Consider the following 23012-nt stretch of genomic DNA (forward strand, 5'->3'; position numbering starts at 1 on the left):
TATATGTTTATATGGTTCTCATGGCCTTATTCCTAATAATAAAAACAACTGCTCTTTACAGGTCAGTAATGTGCCTGATGCTCTATATGACATTTCACATACATAAATAGATTCTCTTACAAAACCTTATGTGAATAGTACCACTGACCTACTTCTACAGATAAAGAAATTAAAGCCAGAATATTGCCTATTCCAACCCCACACTCCAATCTTAAGGTCTGAAATCCTGACACAAATACCTTGACAGGTTTATTACTCTCCCCTTGAGAAAGATGGTACTGTGTCTTTTAAGAAATATGATCATGTTGTTACTGATCAATTTATTAAGTGCCTAGTATGTAGACTTAAGCAAATTTAGTTTAAAAGTTAAATATAGAGATCCCTACATAATAACATAATATACAATCATCTAGATGTGTTGTATTGTTTCTGGTTATTAAGAAAGAGAGACCAATGGTAAACTACAGAAATGCAAGAGAACTTATCCACGACAATCCGACATACTTAGGACATGTCCCCAAATTTTGCTGAGTAACAGACAAAACAATCTATACCTTGCACAAAGGAGACAACTGATGGTCCCATCTTCAGATGATAATTGAAGGTTATAACTTCTTGTGTTTTTTCTACAAGCTCAGTGCATTTCAGCTCTTCCGTAGGAAATGTCAATAATCTCAAATTGCTCACTTGCTTTTAGACTTCAAAGGAAATCTGTGACTAAAAACAGACTCACCCAAGAAATCATTTATGTAAGAAATGCTGATTTCATTTTAGCATACTCCCTAATTCTGCCTTCTTCTTGACACAACTGGGAAGAATATCAAAGCAAAAATTGCATTGCTAAGTCTGATAATAGCCAAAATCATGATTATATCAACACCAGATACCTGAAACGCTGTCAACAGAAAGAAAACAGCGTTCATTTTGCTTACTTGAGAAAACTGAAAAAGAAATTCTGAATCCATTCCAAGTGTCAGGGCCTGGGCCTGGTGATCATCCAGCTATGTAAAGCATCCCTTTTCCTGTCGCCAGCCACCACGGAGATGGAGAATTATAGGGGCAAGTGGGACAAGTTCATTTAAATCAGCAGCTCTCAAACTTCTTGCCCTCCGTAAGTCTTTATACTCCCAAATGTTTTCAAAAAATCCAAAGAACTTTTGATTATGTGAGTTATGTCCATCAATATTTACTGTACTAGAAATTAAAACTGAGAATTTAAAAAAATTAAAAAGTCATTACATATTCACATAAATAACATATTTTTTGGAAAAAATAACAATATTTTCCAAAACAAAAAATTTAGTTACAAGCATGGAATTTTTACGTATTTGCAGATAATTTTAAGATGTCTGAATTCTCATACCTCTACTATATTCAATCTGTTGTAGTAAGTTGTTTTGTTGAAATATGAGAAAAAAGTCTAGCCTCACACATATATGTAGTTGGAAAAGGAGGGAACAGTTTAGCAGCTTTTTCAGAGAATTACGGGTATTTCCTTTAATATTACATGAAAGTTTAAATAGCGGTAGGATCATAAAGGTTAGTTGTGATGTGGAATCTGAACGATATTAATGATTTTTTCTTACTTGCACTAAAATCCATTTGTCTATCTTGCATTTTGAATTGATTTTTCACCCATGTATGATTTTGTAACATTATAAATACTGGTCCACTGAGTTATGCATCTTCTCCAGATGTCGATACATCTCATTGTACAAAAAACAAAAAGATCACATTTGTTAATATCACCCTCAACCTCATCAGCAAAATCTTTAAGTATGGGAAGCTGTCATGCTCACAATGGCAGATATACATTTTCCAAAATTCTAATTTCACTTAAAAGTTTCCATCTTGTCATATGCAACAAGTACTTGCAGTTGGTGTCCTTGAATCAACAGGCTTACTTCATTTGTTCTGAAGAAAATATCTGCCAATTACCCAAGTCCAAATAGCTATAACTTGTCATTCTTTCAAGTAAAGCACTGTATTCCATGAAAACAAGGTGGTTAGTTCAGTTCGCAACTCAAACAGTTGCACAAATGCTTTTCCTCCAATCATCATACTTGTGTATGCAGCAGAAGTGCTTTGTGAATAGTCCCAAACTCATCATACAGAAATTTAAAAAGGTGCATACTTGAGGGTCGAGATTTAATAAAATTAATGATCTTTACTGTTCCATCAATAATATTCCTAAGTGGAACTGGCATTTTCTTTTTTATGGCAAGTGTGTGGCAATGAAGAATACAATAACCACCAGTACAATACAGGACCATTGTCTTGCTAGCAGTTTTATCCACTGTAGTGAAATGAATTACTTAATACAGCCTTTCTAGCAAATCTGGTGGCATAGCGATTAAGTGCTACAGCTGCTAACCTAAAGGCTGGCAGTTCAAATCCACCAGGTGCTGCTTGGAAACTCTATGGGGCAGTTCTACTCTGTCTTATAGGGTCATTATGAGTTGGAATCAACTCCACAGCAACAGGTCTTTTGTGTGTGTGTGTGTGTGACTTCCACAAAATGATTGGGTAGAACTATGTGCATAAGGTGCTTATGGCCCACCAAGGGGATTGAACACCTTGCTGCCAACACAAATAAGGTGCCTGGAACCCTTGTGAGGGTAGGATCATGCAATTAAGGTATATGGAACCCTAACAAGGGGCTCAGTCAGTTTGTCATCCCGCTAGGCTTAAAATGAGCCATCCCAGAGGCAGAAATGGGGGAACCTCACTACCACAAAGAAAGAAGAACTAGGAGTGGAGTGCATCCTTTGGACCTGGGATCCCTGCGCTAAGAACCTCCTAGACCTAGGAGTCAGAGACAGAGAGCCGTAACACCTGAGATGGCGAAAGACAGTGAGAAACAGCAGCAGAAAAATGGCCACAGCAGAGGCAGCAGAGCTGGCCGGAGAAGGCGTGATGGGTCTCATGGCCCACAGAGTGAGAGAGCTGAGCATCTTTAGGCAGGAGGCTTGCTGGTGGAGTGCGGTACCTTTGGGCACTTGTCGGTGGACCTAGGCTTGCCAACCCACGTAGCTAGAGAGTTGAGTGCCTTCAGGCCAAGCCTTACTGGTGGAGTAGGTTGTCTCTGGGCACTTATCAGTGGAGCTAAAGAGCTTTGTAACACTTGCCCAAGCAGGGCAGAGGCCAGGCCAGCCTGAGAGTTCCAAAAGGTCTGAGGGGCCAAGAGTAGGAAGGCCTAGGGCCAGGGAGAGTCCTGCCTGTGGGTATGGCTGAGAATCTATCCTGACCAAAGAATCATATCCTGAGTTGTTCTTGATCCTGAGCTGTAACCTGTTACTTCCCTAATAAACTCCATAATTGTAAATATTGTCTGTGAGTTCTGTGTGGCCTTTGCAACAAATTATTGAAACCACTAGAGAAGTAGAGAGTGCTGTGGGACAGATAGCTTGTGTCAGAAGTGGTAAAATGACTGGAGACAGGAGGTATGTCTGACATTCACTTCATAAGAATCAGCCTTGGGCTGATGCTAACGGTGATTCTCTCTCCCCCTCGTGAAGTTAGAGGGGGTCAGACGCCTCTGCCATGGCACTTTATACCACCATTATTTTTCTCTCATCAATGTAAATGTCGACACAGTGAAAAAGGCAGATAACTTCTCAGTATTATTACGAAAATAGTTTTACTTTGCAGAACTTTCTGAAAGCATTTCAAGGACCCCTAAGAGTCTGCAGATAATGCTTTAAAAACCACTGATTTAAATTTACTTGCTGGCCAGAGACAGAGTTATACAGAAATAGCCTTTTAAGGACAGAACTAGAAATTCGGAATTCCCAAGCAAATCCATTGAAAAATATCCACTTTCAGCTAATTTACATACACTAAATAGAGCCTCAGTTCCTCGGTGTTGCAAGAGTTACTTGTGTTAAGACCAGAAGGAAAGATAGGGAGTGAAAGGAAGCACTTTAAACCTCCTAAAACAACCACACTTTTCAGGAGACCTTTGAATGGTATTAAATATCCCCCTACAACAGATGTGTCTGCTACCATTCCTTCCTCTGCGTGTGGCTGAGAAAACACATGCTCTAGATCCTTGAATTCTCTTCATGATTCCTGTACTCCCACCCTTTGTTACCTCTCCCCTACGCTACAGCTGCAGTCTCTCTTTTTTTCTTTTTTTATGGTAAAAATACATACTGCAAAACATACACCAATTCGCCAATTTCTACAGGTACAATTCAGAGACACTGATTACATTATTCAAGTTGTGCAACCATTCCCCCATCCTTTTTAGATATATTCCACCACTATTATCATAAATTCACTGCCCTCAAAACTTCTCATCTAACATTTCTAGTTGCTGTTGTCACTCTGACCACATCCAGATAATTCTTTAAAAGAGCACAGCGATCAAGGCAAACATTGTTTAGTAATTAAGCTAACTATTGTTTGGTTTAAAGATGACTTCAGGGGATAATTTCAATTTAAGGTTTAACAACTATCTCAGGGCAACAGTTTCAAGAGGTCATCCAGCCTCAATGGCTCCAGATAGCCTAGATTCCATGAAAATTTAAAAATCTGTTCTACCTTCTTTCCCTTTGGTCAGGACTCTTGTATACAATGTTTGATCAAAATGTTTGGTAATGGTAGCCAGGCACCATCCAGTTCTTCTGGTCTCATGGTAAAGGAGGCAGTAGTTTGTGGAGGCCAGCTGCAGTCTCTTGGTTTCTCAACCCACCTCCATTTTCTTTTCCCTCTCGGCCATCCATGAACAACCGGTAGATGAGTATTTCTGAATCTACACCTCAGAGCATGTCACTCTACGAAAACTTTCTGTGACTCTCCATTGACTTCTACAGTTTTCTTATAGGGTCCCTGGAGACATTTTTACCTGTAAAAAAAAATCCATACATTACTCAAGTTTGAGAAATGCTGCTGTATTGTATGAAGTTCAAAATCTACTCTTAACATTAAAGACATTTGGAGTTTGGACCGCAAGTAAATTTCCTACATTACGGTCCACTAATGCCTTTTACCTGTTCCCAAATCTGGTTATCCATCAGAAGCACCCTGAAAGCTTTTTCAAGCTACGTATTCCAGGGTCCCCCCCTCAGAGACTCTGATTTATTGGTTTGCAGTGAAAGGAATTGCAAGAATCTGTATAATTTTTTTTTAATGTTTCTTCTTTGATTCTAATGCTCAATTGGGTCTGTGATCACTTCCCTGCATTATTTTAGTCAAACTGGTTTCCTTACCAACCTTCCAACTGCGTGACTTTTCCACCTGCACACTTCTGCTTCCTATCCCCTTAGACCTTCTACCCATTTTCCACCTAATCACATCCTACTCATCCTAAAGACCCAGCTCAATTAATACACAACTATAGTCTCTACAAATATCCTCCCTGACTGCACCAATCTGAAAGCAACCCCTTATTCCTGGGACTCCAGGAGCGCTAATTATCTTTACAATTTATATGGCACATCATCATGTATCTCCTGGGTCATCTCTTTTATGACTGTTCTGAATAATTTTGAACATGCTATTGCTATTTAACTTTTGACACATTTTAGTTTTATCTCCCTCTATTTGCAATGGAAGCTCCTTCCTGGTAAGAATGTGCTTTATTCTCTTTGTATGCCAAGTTCCTAACCACTGTCTTGCATATTGCTGGCTTTTAAAACAATCTGTTACTTTGATGGTACATATCTAAAAATTATAAAATATGCAAGATAATACTTAACATTTACTTAGCACTTTATGATTTCTAAAAAATTTTCATAAATGTTATTTTACTTGTTTGTCGCATTAACCCTATCAACTGTGGTACAATTCATTACCTCCATCTTCAAGCCAGGAAACAAGACTTACAGAAGTCTGACAACTTGTCCTAGGTTACAAGTGTTAAGTGGCAGAGAAGGAAAAATAGTGTATCCAATTCCAGAGGCCAAACTCTTAACCATTTTGCTATACTTCTTTATATATGATGCATTTATTACTCATTTTTCATCCCCCAATTTTTAAGCACCTTAATGCAAGCAAACATAAATTACTTAGGATATTAGGCTAAGCTCTTTACAAATTTCATCTCATTTAATTTTCAGAAGGCAAAAGAAAATGATTCTGAAGAGCTGGGACAGTGCGGGTGGGCTGGGGAGGAGGAATCCATGAGGCCACAGGAAGTTAGCCTTGCTGAGGAGAGGAAGCATAAATTGGATGCTTACAGACGGGTAGAAATAAACTTGGTAACCACTGAGAATAAGTGTAAAGGAGCACCAAAAATAAGGGTGCAATAAGAATTTTAGCCGGCTGATTCACAACGTTTATGAGATAAAATCGGCTTGGTGGGGTGAGGCTGTTGAAGAAGGTCTTGGAATGTCAAGATAATAGTTGCTGTCTTGATCCCCTAGGCAATGGAAAGTTAATGAGGTTATTTCCTCATTTAAGTGCTTTCCTTAGGGTATCTTTAAAATTTGGTTTGTTGAGTCAATAATTGCCCTGTTATTCATGGAGCAAAAGCTTGATTTTCTGATGAAATCTAAAGAATTGAAATATTAGCAGGGTTAATCAAAGCACCTAACAAATCATTTGGAACCATTCTCACAGAAGTTGTTACAGAGTCTCAACTTCAGAGACGTGTCCTTTCTTGCCTTCTCTTTTGTATCAAAAGGCAACCACCAGGACTTCTATTTGATTTTGGTTTTATGGCCAGGATACTTTCTCAAAAAGTTTCCTGCTATCTGAGGTGTAACATTTTAAGTTTAAAAATAGCAGAAATGAACAGGTTCTAAGGCTAAACTAGTTTGGACCAATCCAGTGGTGGTATTGAGGAATCTCAATTGCTGCAAGAAAACTGGCTGTAAAGATGAAACAAGTGACCTCAGGAATGTGGATGTATGCATTCAGTCTAGACCTGTCCCTAAAATCCCATAAAAATTCAGGGCTTTCCAAAAGGCCTTTGCCCTTTAGAGGATTGCCACATAAGCCCTACCTAAAATGGGGTGGCTCAGGGAGATTTGCCAGAACTATGCAGTAAGCCTTGGTCTCAGGTTCCAGAATCAAAACAAATTGTGAAAACAGGCAATTGCTTAACCTTACCTTCATTTAACACATTATTACTCAGAGCATTAAGCTAAAATTAAAACAATTTTAGAATCCCATGTTTCATTTTAAACCATCTTTCAGAAAAGCATAAAAAGATTTGTCCCCACATTTAAACTCTGTAAAAAATGAGAACCAAAAGATGTGTTTCTACTACTCATTCATTTAACAAATATTTACCGTCAGCTTAATATATGTATGGATTCTAAGCACTACAGATAAATCCATGAATAAAACAGACAAAGATTCTGCTTGCATGAATCTTGCATTCCAGTAAAGAAGATAGCACATATCTGTAAACAAGAAAACAATCAGGTAATGGTTAAGCGCTATGTAGAGAGTGTCTGGGTGGTCACTTCATATTAGTTGACCAGGGAAATTCTCTCTGAGGAAGGCATATTGAAAGGAATCCGAATGAGAGAAAGAAGTCAACCCTGTGAGATTTGGAGAGAGCCTACTCCAGGAAGAGGAAAGAACTAAGGCATTTGTTTATTTCATTAAGAAATAAAAAAGGACACTACTCCCATCCCCCAATATCACCTGGACAATTTTTAAATTGAGGTCCATCTTGCAGACCTAATAAAAGAGAATAGAACAGAACGGAATAGTAATATAAATTAATGAGGTTGGACTAACAGTTGTTTAGCCTTTCTTATTAACAGCCTCTTTTGGCAATTACTTTTCTTCTAGAATATGGCAATTATATTTCAAGAGAACAATACAATTTCCTTCTTACTATTGTATACGTCGCTATGAGTCAGAATTGACTCGATGGCAATGAGTTTGGTTTTTCATTATTAGAAAGGTGTCACATATTTTTCTCTTATTATAAATAGCAATACCATATTAAAATTAAACTAAACTATTAATAACTGTTGAGATTCGATTGTGTATTTTTATTAATATTTATAATTACTAATGAGTGTTTTCTAAATAAAATCCAAGATGGTGATTGTTCAAATCCCAGTGAATACAAAGATGGTGAGCAAACTGGAACCCTGCCCAGTGTTGAACCAGAAGAGAACTGCCAGAGGAATGTGTCGGGTCCAATGAAACAGGTTTGGATTAACCACATGATTTCCAAAGATGTTCAAAGTTTCACTGAAGAGCTTAAACTTTGTTCTTCTAACAGTCAGAAAACTGCATTCAGAACCACAAGATATGAAACATAGCCCTATTTCTACCACAAATCTTGGGTAAATCAATATTGACTTTCTTTTGCTTAGTTCCTCCTACCATAATAAGGTAATAACAATCCTCCAACGTCCTAGAGATAGGCCGATTCTAAATGATAATAGTAACTATCATTTATCGAGCACTTTTAAGGGTCTTAGACAGCTGGCAAAGATGGCCACAATACCTCCTCCCATTCCTGCATGCACAACCCTTGGCTTCTCCCTCAGGAGGTGAAGTCTTTTTCACCACTCCTTGAATCTGGACTGGTCTTGTGACTTGTTTAAACCAAAAGAAAACCCAGAAACTGAACCCATTGCTGTCAATTCTGATTCACAGTGACCCTATAGGACAGAGTAGAACTGCCCCGTAGGGTTTCCAAATAGCAGCTGGTAGATTTAAACTGTCGACCTTTCGGTAGCAGTCAAGGTCTTAACCAGGGCTCCAAAGAATGTCGTCAAAATGAAGTTGGCTAAGGGCCAGGGCCTAGGCCTAAAGAGACCTATTGCTTCCATTCTTGCTTTCTTAGAATGCTGTTTAAGACCTATAACAAAGCCTGAACTAGCCTACTGAAGGATGAGAAGCCATGTGAAAAGACAGGCTCAGCCATTCCAGCTGTTTCAGCTATACCAGTTGAAGCCCCAAATACATGTATCTGGTTGTCTTAGACTATCCAGCCCCAGGGAGGCCAGCAGCTGACTCAGCCACAGGAGTGAGCCCAAGCCTTATCTACAGAAGAGCTTTTTACAACCACAAAATAACCACAACACCATGAAAGCTAAATTAATTGTTGTAGTTTTAAGCAATTAAATTTTGGGATTTTCAAAATGCACCCATAGTATGACTGGGAAATCTGAGTCTTGTTAACAACCCTATGAGGCTAATATTATTAACGATACCATAGTACCAAGAACTTGAAGCTCGGTGCATTTCAGAAATTGGTCCAAGGTCACAGAGCAGAGCAACAAATCAAACTCAGTTCTGTCTCACCTGAAGCATATATATATATATATTTTTTTTTAATAATAATTTTTATTGAGCTTTAAGTGAACGTTTACAAATCAAGTCAGTCTGTCACATATAAGCTTATATACACCTTACTCCATACTCCCACTTATTCTCCCCCTAATGAGTCAGCCCTTCCAGTCTTTCCTTTCATGACAATTTTGCCAGTTTCTAACCCTCTCTACCCTCCTAGCTCCCCTCCAGACAGGAGATGCTAACACAGTCTCAAGTGTCGACCTGATACAAGTAGCTCACTCTTCATCAGCATCTCTCTCCTACCCATTGGCCAGTCCCTTCCATGTCTGTTCAGTTGTCTTTGGGAATGGTTCCCGTCCTGGGCCAACAGAAGGTTTGGGCACCATGACCACTGGGACTCCTCTAGTCTCAGTCAGACCATTAAGTCTGGACTTTTTATGAGAATTTGGGGTCTGCATCCCACTGAACTCCTGCTCCCTCAGGGGTTCTCTGTTGTGCTCCCTGTCAGGGCAGTCATCAGTTGTGGCCGGGCACCATCTAGTTCTTCTGGTCTCAGGATGATGTAAGTCTCTAATTCATGCAGCCCTTTCTGTCTCGGGCTCATAGTTATCGTGTGACCTTGGTGTTCTTCATTCTCCTTTGATCCAGGTGGGTTGAGACCAATTGATGCATCTTAGATGGCCGCTTGTTAGCATTTAAGACCCCAGATGCTACACTTCAAAGTGGGATGCAGAATGTTTTCATAATAGAGTTTATTTTGCCAATTGACTTAGAAGTCCCCTTAAGCCATAGTCCCCAAACCCCCGCCCTTGCTCCGATGACCTTTGAAGCATTCAGTTTATCCTGGAAACTTCTTTGCTTTTGGTCCAGTCCAGTTGAGCTGACCTTCTGTGTATTGAGTATTGTCCTTCCCTTCACCTAAAGTAGCTCTTATCTACTGACTAATCAGTAAAAAACCCTCTCCCACCCTCCCTCCCTCCCCACCTCGTAACCACAAAAGTATGTGTTCTTCTCAGTTTTTACTATTTCTCAAGATCTTATAATAATGGTCTTATACAGTATTTGTCCTTTTGCCTCTGACTAATTTCGCTCAGCATAATGCCTTCCAGGTTCCTCCATGTCATGAAATGTTTCACAGATTCGTCACTGTTCTTTATCAATGCGTAGTATTCCATTGTGTGAATATACCACAATTTATTTACCCATTTGTCTGTTGATGGACACCTTGGTTGCTTCCAGCTTTTTGCTATTGTAAACAGAGCTGCAATAAACATGGGTGTGCATATATCTGTTCGTGTGAAGGCTCTTATTTCTCTAGGGTATATTCTGAGGAGTGGGATTTCTGGGTTGTATGGTTGTTCTATGTCTAACTTTTTCTGAAGCACATATTTATGTCACTCGACCATTCAGCAAAATAATTTTTAAACAATGCATGATGCTGAAGTGCTAGATCCTCTATAAAGTTATAAAAATCAATCCTACTGAATTTCCCTGATACCTTCATTAGTCTACAAGTCACTAAGCATTGTGCTCCCTGAGGCACTCAAGTCACTCTGAATATTGTTTCAGGCCAGGCTACCTCCTTCAGGATCATTCCTTTTGCTCAGCTACACCTGGGCCCACTCAGAGCCAAACTAATTAATCAGAATACCTATAGGCAACAGGTTACACGCAATTAACTATTTATCGAGCAACTGCTAGTTATCTTATTGCTAGGTTTTGTAACAGAGACAAAGAAGGGTCTGTACATGGTCTCTGATGAAACCAAGAATGTATGATAGAGATCTACCAGCCTGGTCCCTCCCTTCAGCTTCTCTGGCCATCAGGTGAACGATCTTACAATCAATGTAGCAACTGTAGTGATCTATCCAGAAGACAATCATTTTATCTGATATACTGTGTTCATATGTGCCCATGAGTCATGACTAGAGGTACTGTCTTGAAAGCCTCCGTAACTATGAGCAAATTGCTCATTGCCGGCCCACCTGGTTTCCACCTCCCACACCACATTTCGGGTCTTTTAAGAAGAGTACGTTTCAGACCTAAATACTCGCAATGCATCCAAAAAAGCAGACAAAATGAGCATCTGACTTAAAGATAAGCACCTTCCCCATCACCGCTGTTGAAAGTCCCCATCACAGTGGTTTCAGCACCTACATGTTCATACTTCCTTTTCCAGCCCTGATCCAGTTTCATTATATGTGGCTAATGATAAAACTCCTACTGATTGCCTTGGCAACATACCCGTTTGCTAAAAGAGGAAATAGGTTCTGAAGTTTATTTTAAATTTTCTATTTGCTAGCTCTCTTATACTAATTCAGAAAATATTTTTAAAGCAATAGATATTAATGGCCTAGAAATAGTAGCAGGAGAATATTTCAAGAGAGAAGACACTCATGAAACTGTGTTAAAGTTTTTTTTTTTTTTTTTTAATATGAATCAAAGGGTTTTGGTGCCATTAATGTTCTCTAATGTTCTCCGTTAAAATATGATTTCTGCTCTAAACTTACATTCAGTCTTCTAGTAACTTCCTGAACTTTTTGAGTATTGGAATTTCCCATACTGGAATTTATATATGGTTGAAGAAAATAATGATTATTCTGAGGAAGCTCTAACTGTAGATTTGAAAACAATTTTTAAAAAATAGTGCTTCAAGGCTATAATGTATAAATGAAATAAAAACACACGTTTAAAGCTCAAGAATTTCTGAATTCTCGTTGTAAGTTCACAGCAGAAGGAATTGTAGCCTCATAATTCAGTTATCTGTTGTTTACATTCCACTTCAACATTCCTGCAGTTTCACTTAAAAAAAAAAAAACAGATTTTGTTGTAAGTGAAAAGCAAACGAAAATGGAAGCGTTTTCAAAACTGAACCTAAATACTAAAAAGTAGCAGATAGTAGAGCAGCCAAACACCACAAAAGTATTCAAAGAATTTTTATGCCCATGCTTCAATTTGTTGGCTAGAAGTCCACCTTTAAGAGTTATCTCACCCTTGCTTACAATTTAGGAAGTTGGCTAGGCAGCTTTCCCAGGAAACATGGAGAACGTGACAGGTCTTGTACTCCACTGGAATAGAGGCATATCTAGACTACATTTTGGGGCACAATGCCAAAGTCTGCATACTCCTTCACTCTGATTAACTATTGCTATTGCAATAGGAAACCTTGGTGGTGTAGTGGTTAAGTGCTAGGGCTGCTAACCAAAGGGTCGGCAGTCTGAATCCACCAGGTGCTCCTTGGAAACTCTATGGGACAGTTCTACTCTGTCCTATAGGGTCCCTATGAGTCGGAATCAACTCGACGGCACTGGGTTTGGCTTTTTTTTATTGCAATAGGATTCCCACCCCAAAGGGATCCTTTTAATGAGGTGATATGTTTATCTTATATTCAAAGGGATTTTTCTACTGGATCACTGAATTCTCAGGTATCTGAAAATTTAAAAACCTTATCTTGGTTTTTTTTTTTTAATTGACAAAGAATATTACACTGCTCGTAACTATAATATCTAGAATACATAATGATATCTATTTGACTTTTTTTAAAATGATATAGAGTTACCAAGAGTTCGAAAAGTTAAATAGCACTAACAGTTGTTGACTACTCATGTACTAAGTGCTTTTATGCACAATTCATTCCACATATATCTATTGTCTACCATTTGCACTATTTTAGGCCCCAAAGAATGGCAGTGAATAAAACAAAAAATCCTGCTTTGGTGGAGAGAAACAATCAACAATTAAGTGCGTAACATAAAGCGTGTGTGGTGATGAAAAGTGCCACGAAGAAAACCTAAACAGAGAAGGGAGATAGTGAGTGGCTGTGTGCGTGTGTCCATGTGTGGGTGCATGTGTGTGTGAAAGTTTCATTTAAATACGTTGATATATGAGCAGAGATAAGTTGATACACAAGCAGAGACTGGAAGCAGGTGAGGGAGTCCAAAAGTGTGTCTCTGGGGGACATTTGTTAAAGAGCATTCAAAAATTCATTAACCATTGAAATTGGCTTCCAAAGCAACAGACTCCTGGGCTGCCTGAAAGAGGCCTGAAGATGGCGAGGGGAGAGGAAGGAGGAGGATAGAACAGAGTTTGTTCTTAGAAGTCTCTACAAGCACTTTCCCTTCATCCCACCCCTCTCTTTTCAACAAAATGGAAGCATCAGGGTTAAATGTTTACATCTGGCTACATAATTGAGCTTTACACAAGGTATAATTTACCTAAAGAATGGTCCTCCAGGGGTGGAGGAGTTACTACTAAGACCTACCATGCACATGGCTCCCACTCAAGCCTATATTCCACATGGCCTTAGCCATGTGATTGACTGTTCAGGCTTCTAGCTCTTTGATTTCCTCTATATCCCCCGGGAAGTTCATGTAAGAAAGGAGGCCACGTACCTATGCATTAAGTATGTAAGGGTAAACGAAATTAATAGAAAAATAGGGAAGGGAGAAACTGTGTTCTACAGCCACTCCAGACCTGAATAAGTGGAGTTTTGCAGCAATTGAGTGATTTGAGGGAAATTAAACATACAAACTCAAGCAAACAAAGGGAAGATTATCTTACTTAATACTGGGGAAAGACGTTTTCCTGTCTGCCTCTCAAGTCCAAAGAGGAAAATCAGGACAAGTGGCTTAGATTGTAAATTTTCAGATCAAGGACCCATCTGTTGAGTTCAGCTCTCAATTTCTCAGTAGTCAACTGCGTGTAAAACATAATTAATAGCAGGATAAATCTAAATTGTTGAAGAGATGATTGAAAAGTCAGAGGCCCCTTCCTCGACCCCCCTACAAAGAGCCTGTGAAAAAGAGGACTTAATCAACATTAGTTAGCAGGGCTATTAAAAAGTTTCACCTAGTAAAAGGCGGCTCTTCCCTTGCGCCTCTCATTGGATTTTGTGTGTAGGTGTGTTCGTCAAAAGCCGAGTGGGTGAGCGAGAGCGCACTGGGTACAATTTGTGTATCTGCAAGAGAAAACAGAAGCTCTCAAAGGGGAAGAACATATGTCTCTGGGACAGCATCTGTGCAAAAAGTACTCAGTCCCTAAGTTGCACTAAGCGGGGGGGGGGGGACTTTTTTGCAAAGTCTCTTATTTTACAAAAGTCATCTTCTTGGCAATTTTTCCCTCATATTGTCCTTTCCCTAACCCTGTCCTGACCAAAAAGCCCTTTCTCACCCTCAGGTGCAGGAAAATCACAAAACGTTTCTAACACAGTCTGACAAAGCCTGACTAACCAGATAAACTGCTCACTCGGGGATCCCAGAGGCAAGCCTCAGCCCAAGAACAGAGGCGACACCCCAGGGCGCACCTGCTTGGAGGGCGGCTCCTCCAGCAACCAAACGGAAATCACATCGTTTCCAAGCGCTGGGCGAGACAGCGATAGCGCGCGGGGCGCGGACGTGGCTGACAGGCGCTGAGGTGACTCCGAGGGTGTGCGTGACCCCAGAGGGTTCGGGCCCTCTCCTCGCCTCGGAGAGGGAGGGCCCTACTCGCCAGGTGTCCGCGCGCGCGCGGTCGACCCCGTACCCGCTCCCGGGCCCGAGTGCGCGTGCCTGGCCGGAGCCGCGCCCCCTGCCCCAGTGGAGGTTGGGCGCCGGGCTCTCAAGGCCGCGCTTCCCCCGCCGGGACCTCTCTTCGGCGCGGGGGACGGACCGGGGGCGGGGCCGGGGCGGGGCTCAGGCGGCAGGGCAGGGCTTACGCCCGCGCCCCGGACTTCGCCGTCCCCTCTCCCTCTGGTCCTGCGGCTGGCAAGCGGCTCGGTCGCAACTCTGGCCCGATGGCAGTCTCCGGCACTACGGCTGAGTGCGGCTACATCCGCACGGTCCTCGGCCAGCAAATCCTGGGGCAACTGGACAGCTCCACCCTGGCCCTGCCCTCCGAGGCCAAGCTGAAGCTGGCGGGGAGCAGCGGCCGCAGCGGCCAGGCAGCCAAGAACCTGCGGATCCAGGAGCAGGTGCAGCAGACCCTGGCCCGGAAGGGCCGGAGCTTCGTGGGCAACGGTGAGTGGAGCTCCGCCGCCCGACCCTGCCCCTCACCCTTTCCCCGGTCCATACCTCACCCCTTCCCCGGTTCTCCCTCACGCCCCTCGCCCCGTGGCTTGGACTCGCTGCGTCCTGAGGGTGCGGAACCTGGAGTTCGGCCCACCTGTTGCTCATGGCTTTTTTATACGACCCATTGCGACTCTGGGTTCAGACCGACTTAGTTGGAGAAAGCATTCTTTTTCTCCATAATCTCTTACTCAGCTTTGTCGTATCTGTATCTAAGATGTGTGTATGTTGAATGCATATATATGTATCTCTAAGAATTCAGTCCAAGATTTTCGCCCCTTATTTAACGAGCCCTCACTCAACCGCTGGCACAGGAGGACTTAATCTGGAGGCTCAAGGCGTCTATAAACATTTTGCAGTTCTATTCAGAATTATCATTTTCCTGGGAGAAAGCGCCATTCGCTTTTATTAGACTTTTTTTGAAAGAGTTCACGACCCCCATAAATACTTGAAAAAGGCGCTCCTCAAACCTGTAAGTTGGGATTGCACTGCCTCACCCAGGTACTTGGGGCGTCCCACCCAGTGTACTGGGTCGAGTGGTTGGCCTAGGAAGTGATCAAATTGACTCAGACGGCTTTGGGCCAGGAACAGCCACACCACCGTACAGAGAGAGATGTAGGGAGGGTAACGAGCCCCCAGGGGCAATCTCTAAACTGCTGCCCACGCCCAATTCGAACACCCAGGAGCAATATCTAAATTGCACCCCCCCCCCAATTTCAAGATGAATAACGTTGCTAGAGGTGACTTGTCTGTAGAAACGCCCCCCCCCCCCCCCGTTGTCCCGTTGCCTCAGTCAGGCGCCTTTCATATTTGTGGCAGCTCAGAATCCTCACCTCTTCTGGCCCCCATATCGCCAGGCCTCTGTCCATGGAGGGAGGAGGAAGGGGACTTTGGCCAGGCCCGCAGAAGCCCCGCCTGGCCTCCCCTCCTCCGCGTCCCACTCAGTTCTTGTGCAGCACTGTTGACACTCTCTCCAAAAAAGTAAACCCTGAAATAAAAGGAATTAGAAAAAAAAAACTGTGTTAGTGATTGATAGGGGAGGTGATGAAGGAAGAAGATGGCAAGTCAGTTGTGAAAATTAGAGAACATAATGTATCATTTTCTCCCCTACTCGGAGTGACACGGTAACTCTTTTTTCAGTTTTTTAATTTTTCATTATGAAGGTATTCTAGGCTTATTTTAAAAGAATAATAACAAAAGGAAAGAAATCGAGCAATTAAATTGGGGAATCACTTGTAATGTGTACCGTGTACCTGTTTTGCTAGGAAGTAACTTGGGTTATGGCAAGTTACTTGCCTTTTTTTTCCCCATTAGGGAAAAAACAAATGCTGTCATATCAGACCACAGATTAAAAGCAGAAAAGAGCCTGGGAGTTGGCAATTTGTGTAAAAGAATCATAAAGGATTAGGCGGTCTACATTTACATACTCAAAAGATAAACGATTTTTTTTTGAGTACCTGGTATATGTCAAGAATTGGGCTATGTCATTCATTAAATAATTTACATTTTCAAAAAACTTGTGACGAGGTATTTTAATTCCAATTTTACAGGTGAAGAAATTAAGCAGTTAAGTAACACTCAAATTCCTATAGACAGTAAGTGGCAGAGCTGGTATTTAAACTCCAATTAAACATTTTGGTTATTAATACAAAGTAGCAATTATTAAACTTTGTTAAAGTCTGTGTGGGGTCCCTGAGTGGCTCAAATAGCTTGCACCAGGCTACTGACCTAACGGTTGGCAGTTCAAACCCACTCAGCGGTGCTGCAGAAGAAAGCTTGGCGATCTGCTTCCGTAAAGATCAAGGCCAAGAAAAACCCGGTGGAGCAGTTCTACTCTGTAACACATGGGATCGTCGTGAGTGGGAATTGACTCCACAGCAATGAGTTTGTTTGTTTTTGTTGTTTAAATCTCTGTGGCACCTCTGGTCAGTCCTGCCATGCCCCGGCTAATTTCCTTTATTACACACTTCCTGTCTCCTCTGAATTTCCTGAGAATCTGAGCTATCTTTTGGTTTACCTAAGGTGGATGTTAGCCAAACATAAAATATTTAAAGGAAGATTGAGGGTAATTCGGCCCTAAACTGAAAAAGCCAAATCAGCTGCCAAACGTCATGTGTTGCAGAGTAGAACCGCACTCCATAGGGGTTTCAAGGCTGTGACCTTTCAGAAGCAGCTCTCCAGGCCTTTCTTCCAAACTCTGCCAAAGTTATTTAATTCTTTACATTTTTAAATACCTTTGACCCTGAGTAATGAGCTTTTAAAAAAAAGCTTTAGCTTTTCCTTAATGATTTCTTTGTTTTTGTTTATTGAACTTTCTTTTCTTTTAATGAAGCCCTGATGGTACAGTAACTCTATGGGGCAGTTCTACTCTGTCCCATAGGGTTGCTTTGAGTCACAATCAACTCAACAGTGGGTTGGGTTGGTTCTTTGTGTTTTTTTTTTTTTTTTGGTAACACAGTAGTTAAGAGTTAACAGCTGCTAACCAAAAGGTCGGCAGTTCAAATCCACCAGCTGCTCCCTGGAAACCGAATGGGGCAGTTCTACTCTGTCCTGTAGGGTCGCTGTGAGCCAGAATCGACTTGATGGCAGTGGGTTTGGTTTTTGGTTTTAGCTTTTCCTTAAAGGTTTCTTTATTTTTGTTTATTGACCTTTCTTTTAATAATTAATAAACTTGTACTGACCACCCCAGATAAAGTATATGGGGATCCATTTTACATATGAAGAAACTGAGGCTCATGGTCACACATGTTACAAGTATAATGTGCTTAGGTTTGACCTAGGCCTGTCTTTCAACAAACATTTATCTAAAGCTTAGTCATAATCCCATGTATGATCAATTTTCTCTGTCTCCAACATGGTGCATCTGTGGATTGGTGAATCTAACAACTATCAGTTGAGCATGTTCTTCATGCAGGACACTGTGCAGGCACTGAATTAAACACAGACTCTGCTTGCTTTAAAGCAAGGATTTTAAGTCTGGAAAAGGAAGCCTCTGTCTAAAAAAATGCAATACCAAATAAAAGGTGGTAAGCAATCCAAAAAGACAGCTAACATATTATAGAGTTTGGCAGTATATGTTACTTCTAGATGAAGGGAATTTTGGAAAGCTTCAGGAGGATTTTTTATTTCAAAAATTCAGTAGGTTTGAACATAGGGAGGTGGTTGGTGGAAGAGCATCCTAGGAAGTGAAAGCATGAATATTTCATAGTTCGCAGAGTTGGTATCGTTAGAACAAAGAACACTATGAATGGTGCTTCTGCCCTAATGCTTCGGGCAACTATTTGAGTGGGTCTTTTTCCAACTTAGGAACAAAGTGTTTGAAATATTTTGATTACAACAGCAGCTTCCCTGCAAGCCGAAATTTCCTCAGCAGCCTACACAAAAGTGCAAGTCAGGCAGATAAGGCAGCAAACAACACCTACTGACTTTAAAGCCTCAACTTTCTAAGACTCGAAAACGAAATCATCCTCAAAGGAATTTAACATTATCACTCCATGGATGAATTACCAGGGGTAGTTCATGTATGCTGTTTAATTAAGGTTTTTTGAAAAGGTCTGTGGGGTTCATGATGGTTGTATTGTTTCAATTATTTCCTTATTACTCTTGTGTCTGTAAAGTTTAAACAGCTAAGCAATTGTTAAAAAACAGTGCTTGTCTGGAAAGGGTCCTATAGCAACACAAGAAAATCCAGGAAGAAACAGCCCTGGTGATTACTATTAGAGAATTCTGAATTGTTGACAAACCTGTAAGATTGAGGTGGCAGATAATTTGCTAAAAACTAAAGTCACTGATTTGTTGATAAATACCCCCAAGGTTCTTTCTAATTTATTTGCATAGGTGGGGGGTTCATTGTAAATCACTCAGTGACTTCTGGTGTTAATTTAAACAATGCTGAACATTTTACAGTTGGCTGTAACTTCTAGAGCAGAGATGGGGGAATTGCTTAGCAGCATTGTGAAAGGAATCTCTACTGTAGGGACTTTTTAAAAATCTGTTCATAAAAGTCACAGAGAAGACATTTAAGAATTGCCAATGTCAGCTAAGGGAAAAATTTTAAGTTTCCATATCCTATTTATTATGCTTGCCTTGAAAGTACTACTACTTTACTTATTACACAGTATCCCCTTGAGATACCTAGATAGGAAGAAAGTCATGTTTAAAATCACGCAGGCAATGCTTATGGAACACAATGAACAACGCCCTAGTGAAATTTACAACTTCTTTGGAAATCTGCTGTAAAAACTTGAGGCATGCCATTTACTCAGATGGCTTTCCCTGGCCAAGCTGCTTTGAATCTCTGTGAAAAGAAGCGGTTCTGGAAAAGGCACTGACATTTGGCTAAGGGTAGAAAAATGGGCAGCTAATAGGTGTTAATGAGAGGAAAAAAAGAGTAGGTATTGTTCAAATACTGTATGAATTCTTTGTTTGCCAAAAAGGAATTCCAGGAATGAAGCAATTCTGGGAGCGAGGTGACTGGTGATCCAGAAAGGAGGAGGGGCTGGGCGGGGGAAAAAGAGTTAATGGTGGGGTGACAGGGATGTGGCCAGCTGCTCTGAATATAAGGTGTCAGTAGTGCCACTGGATTTAGTGTACCTCAATATCTGCCTGATACAGCCTATGGGCCACTTTTTGTTCAGTTCTGGCAGACTGATTGCAGTAAGTGCAAAAAATGTTAAGTGTCCTTTTTTTTTGGAAATTCTTCTGATTACAATTAGTTAAAGGAAATAGAATGTTAAAATAGTGATTACAAAAACTAAACTTCACACCGCTAAAATGGCGAGAATACATGTTTCATGGGTAGAGTTCAGAGTGAGCGTGTGATAGGGATGCTTCAGAATCAATGGGACTGTATGAAACCACAAAGACCCAGAGTAACAGTGTTTGATTATGAAGCTGCTTTGTTCTGTGTGTCACAGATTAGATGGAGGCAGTTACCTTAAAGGGAAGACAGCTATTCACTATGGCTTTTAAGGAATCCATAAATGTTATCTATACCCTGTGCTGGTGGTTCCAATCATAGGAACAGACCCATGATATTCTAGGTATCTGTTGTTCACATTGCCTCATTCTTCTAAAGTGTTGCTTTGGTTATTAGCTTTAAAAACTTCTTTTTCTCATGTATTAAAATAAGGCTATAATTATTGACATTGTTTTATCTTCAAATATAGTTTAATGTTGGCTTTATACTAAGATAAGAATTTTATTTCTAGTCTAACCGATAAAAGCTATTCGAGATCTTTGATTTCTTTTTTTCTTCTGTGAGAAAAAAAGCATATTATTAGCAACCCATCTATGATATGAATGAAATATAGCAAATGTTGCCAAGACCTCTGGAGTTTATAAATCAGACCTGACTAATATAGCATATAATAGATCATGTGGTTCCAACTCAGATGACATTCAAGAATTTTAAATTATACAATTCTGAGGTAAATGTTGGGCTCCAGCTGTTTTCTACATGTACTCAAAGGTATGAAGACATAAATACCATATATTCCCCCCAGGAAAGTAAACAGTAAAAGTCAGTAATGAAAGTGGGAATAGGCAATAAATTAGGGGAATATTTATTCTATTAGAGTGAACCACCTCAGTCCCTTGACTTATTAGTGTAAGAACAATGTACAGAATTTCAGGTCCTCTTGTAATAGAAATGTTAAAAAATCTATTTTGTATACTTTGTGTAATGCCATTAATGCTGATTGGATAGTGAACATAAAAACAGCTGTAATGTTCTTAAAGTTCTCTTTTAACAAAGACCTTGGGAGTTCAATACGTAAAAACAACAAAAAAAAATTTTTTTTTTTTGTTGCCCGGATCAAAATGCATATTTGGAAAAAATGTTGAGCATTTGAAATCACAACTCACCATAAAAGAAGCCACATCTTTATATTCTTGGAATAACCAGCTTTAGGCTTAATAATATTAATTGACCAAAGTGATCATAGCCAAAGTTTGGCAGTTCCCTGATTTCCAGATGAAAATGTTGCCCATTAGAAACATAGTAAATTTTTTCCACTAAATCTTAAATCTAAGTAACACAAAGATCCATTGGGACAGTTGGGGAGAGGAAATCATACCAGGATTATTTTACCTTGATTAATTTTTCCTTAGAAGGAGGTTAACAAATGGGAATTTTTCATGAGAGATAGTATGAACTTATTATAGACCATCAAAATATTGCAGATAATTGACAACTCCACAGTAGTAGTAGAGGACTTCGACACACCACTTTTAGTTATAGACAGAACATCTAAAAAGAAAATCACTAAGGACATTGAAAACTTGAATAAAACCATAAGCCAACTGGACCTAATGATCGTATGCATGATGCTCTGCCCCACATCAGAACAATGCACATTCTTCTTTAACACACATGGATCATCTCCCAGAATATACAATATGCTAGGACACAAAACCAGTCTCAACATGTTTAAAAAGATTGAAATCATACAGAGCATCTTCTCTGATCAGAACAATATGAAACTAGAAATCAACAAAAGAATAAATAAGGAAAAAAATAAGTACATGGAAAGTAGATAATACACTGCTAAAAAACTATTGGGTCATAGAAGAAATCAAAAGTAAAATTAAAAATTCCTTGAATCAAACAAAAATGAAAACACAACATATCAAAACCTTTGGGACACAGTAAAAACTGTACTCAGAGGGAAGTTTACAGCAATAAATGCCTATATTAAAAAAGAAGATCCAAAATCATTAACTTAAACTGACAACTTGAAAGAATAGTAAAGGAAGAACAAAAGAAGCCAAAAGCTACCAAGAAAAAAAAAAAAGATTAGAACAGGAATAAATGAAATTGAAACACAGTTCAAAGAATTCGCAAAACCAAAAGTTGGTTCTTTGAAAGAATCAATAAAATAGACAAACCACTGGCTAGACTGACTAAAGAAAAAACCAGAAGAGGCAAATAAACTAAGAACTGAAATTGGTGGCATTAAAACAGATCCAACAGAGATAAAGATCATAACTGATTACTATGAAAAATTATACTCCAACTAATTTGAAAACCTAGATGAAATGGACAAATTCCTAGAAACACACTACTCAAACTAACACAGACCAAGGTAGAAATTTTAAACAGACATATTACAAAAGAAGAGATTGATGATGTCATCAAAAAACTGCCAACAACAACAACTACAAAGCCCAGGACCCAGATGGTAACACTGGAGAATTCTACCAAAGATTTCAGAGAAGAGCTGACACCAACCCTACTCAATCTCTTCAAAAACAGATGAGGAAGGAATACCACTGAACTCTTTCGGTTCTTTCTATGAAGCCAGCATAACCCAGATACCTAAACCAGGCAAAGATACCACAGAAAAGAAATAACTGTTTTTAAACAGTTTTCAAACAGAATTTGGTTCACAAAAGTTTGGTTTTCACACTTTTTCATAAATTAATCTGTTCTGGAGAGAGGGCTAAAACTAGTGTGTATGTTGTAATCACACTCTGTTGTATCTCAGAGGTTTTTTTCTGATAAGTTTACCAGCGGTGTTAAATTTGACTTTTTCTGGTTGATTTTTTTTTTTTTATTGTACTTTAGATGAAGATTTACAGAACAAACTAGCTTCTCATTAAACAGCTAGTACACATATTATTTTACGGTACTGGTTAACAACTCCACAACAAGTCAACTCTCTCCCTTCTCGACCTTGCGTTCCCTATTACCAGCTTTCCTGTCCCCTCCTGCCTTCTAGTCTTTGCCCCTGGGCTGGTGTGCCCCTTTAGTCTTGT

General features: G+C 40.0%; 1 protein-coding gene across 1 annotated transcript in view; it reads left to right on the forward strand.

The window, feature by feature from the left end:
* The first annotated feature begins 14981 nt into the window (after nt 1–14981).
* PKP2 (plakophilin 2) overlaps nt 14982–23012 on the forward strand; it is an 85156-nt gene continuing 77125 nt past the window's right edge. Inside the window, exon 1 of the mRNA XM_003405716.4 lies at nt 14982–15206. Within this exon, the coding sequence (XP_003405764.1) occupies nt 14984–15206 (223 nt within the window). The 5' untranslated portion in view covers nt 14982–14983. The remainder of the gene's footprint in view (nt 15207–23012) is intronic.

The sequence above is a fragment of the Loxodonta africana genome, chromosome 4 (genome assembly GCF_030014295.1).
Source record: "Loxodonta africana isolate mLoxAfr1 chromosome 4, mLoxAfr1.hap2, whole genome shotgun sequence".
Classification (NCBI taxonomy): domain Eukaryota; kingdom Metazoa; phylum Chordata; class Mammalia; order Proboscidea; family Elephantidae; genus Loxodonta; species Loxodonta africana.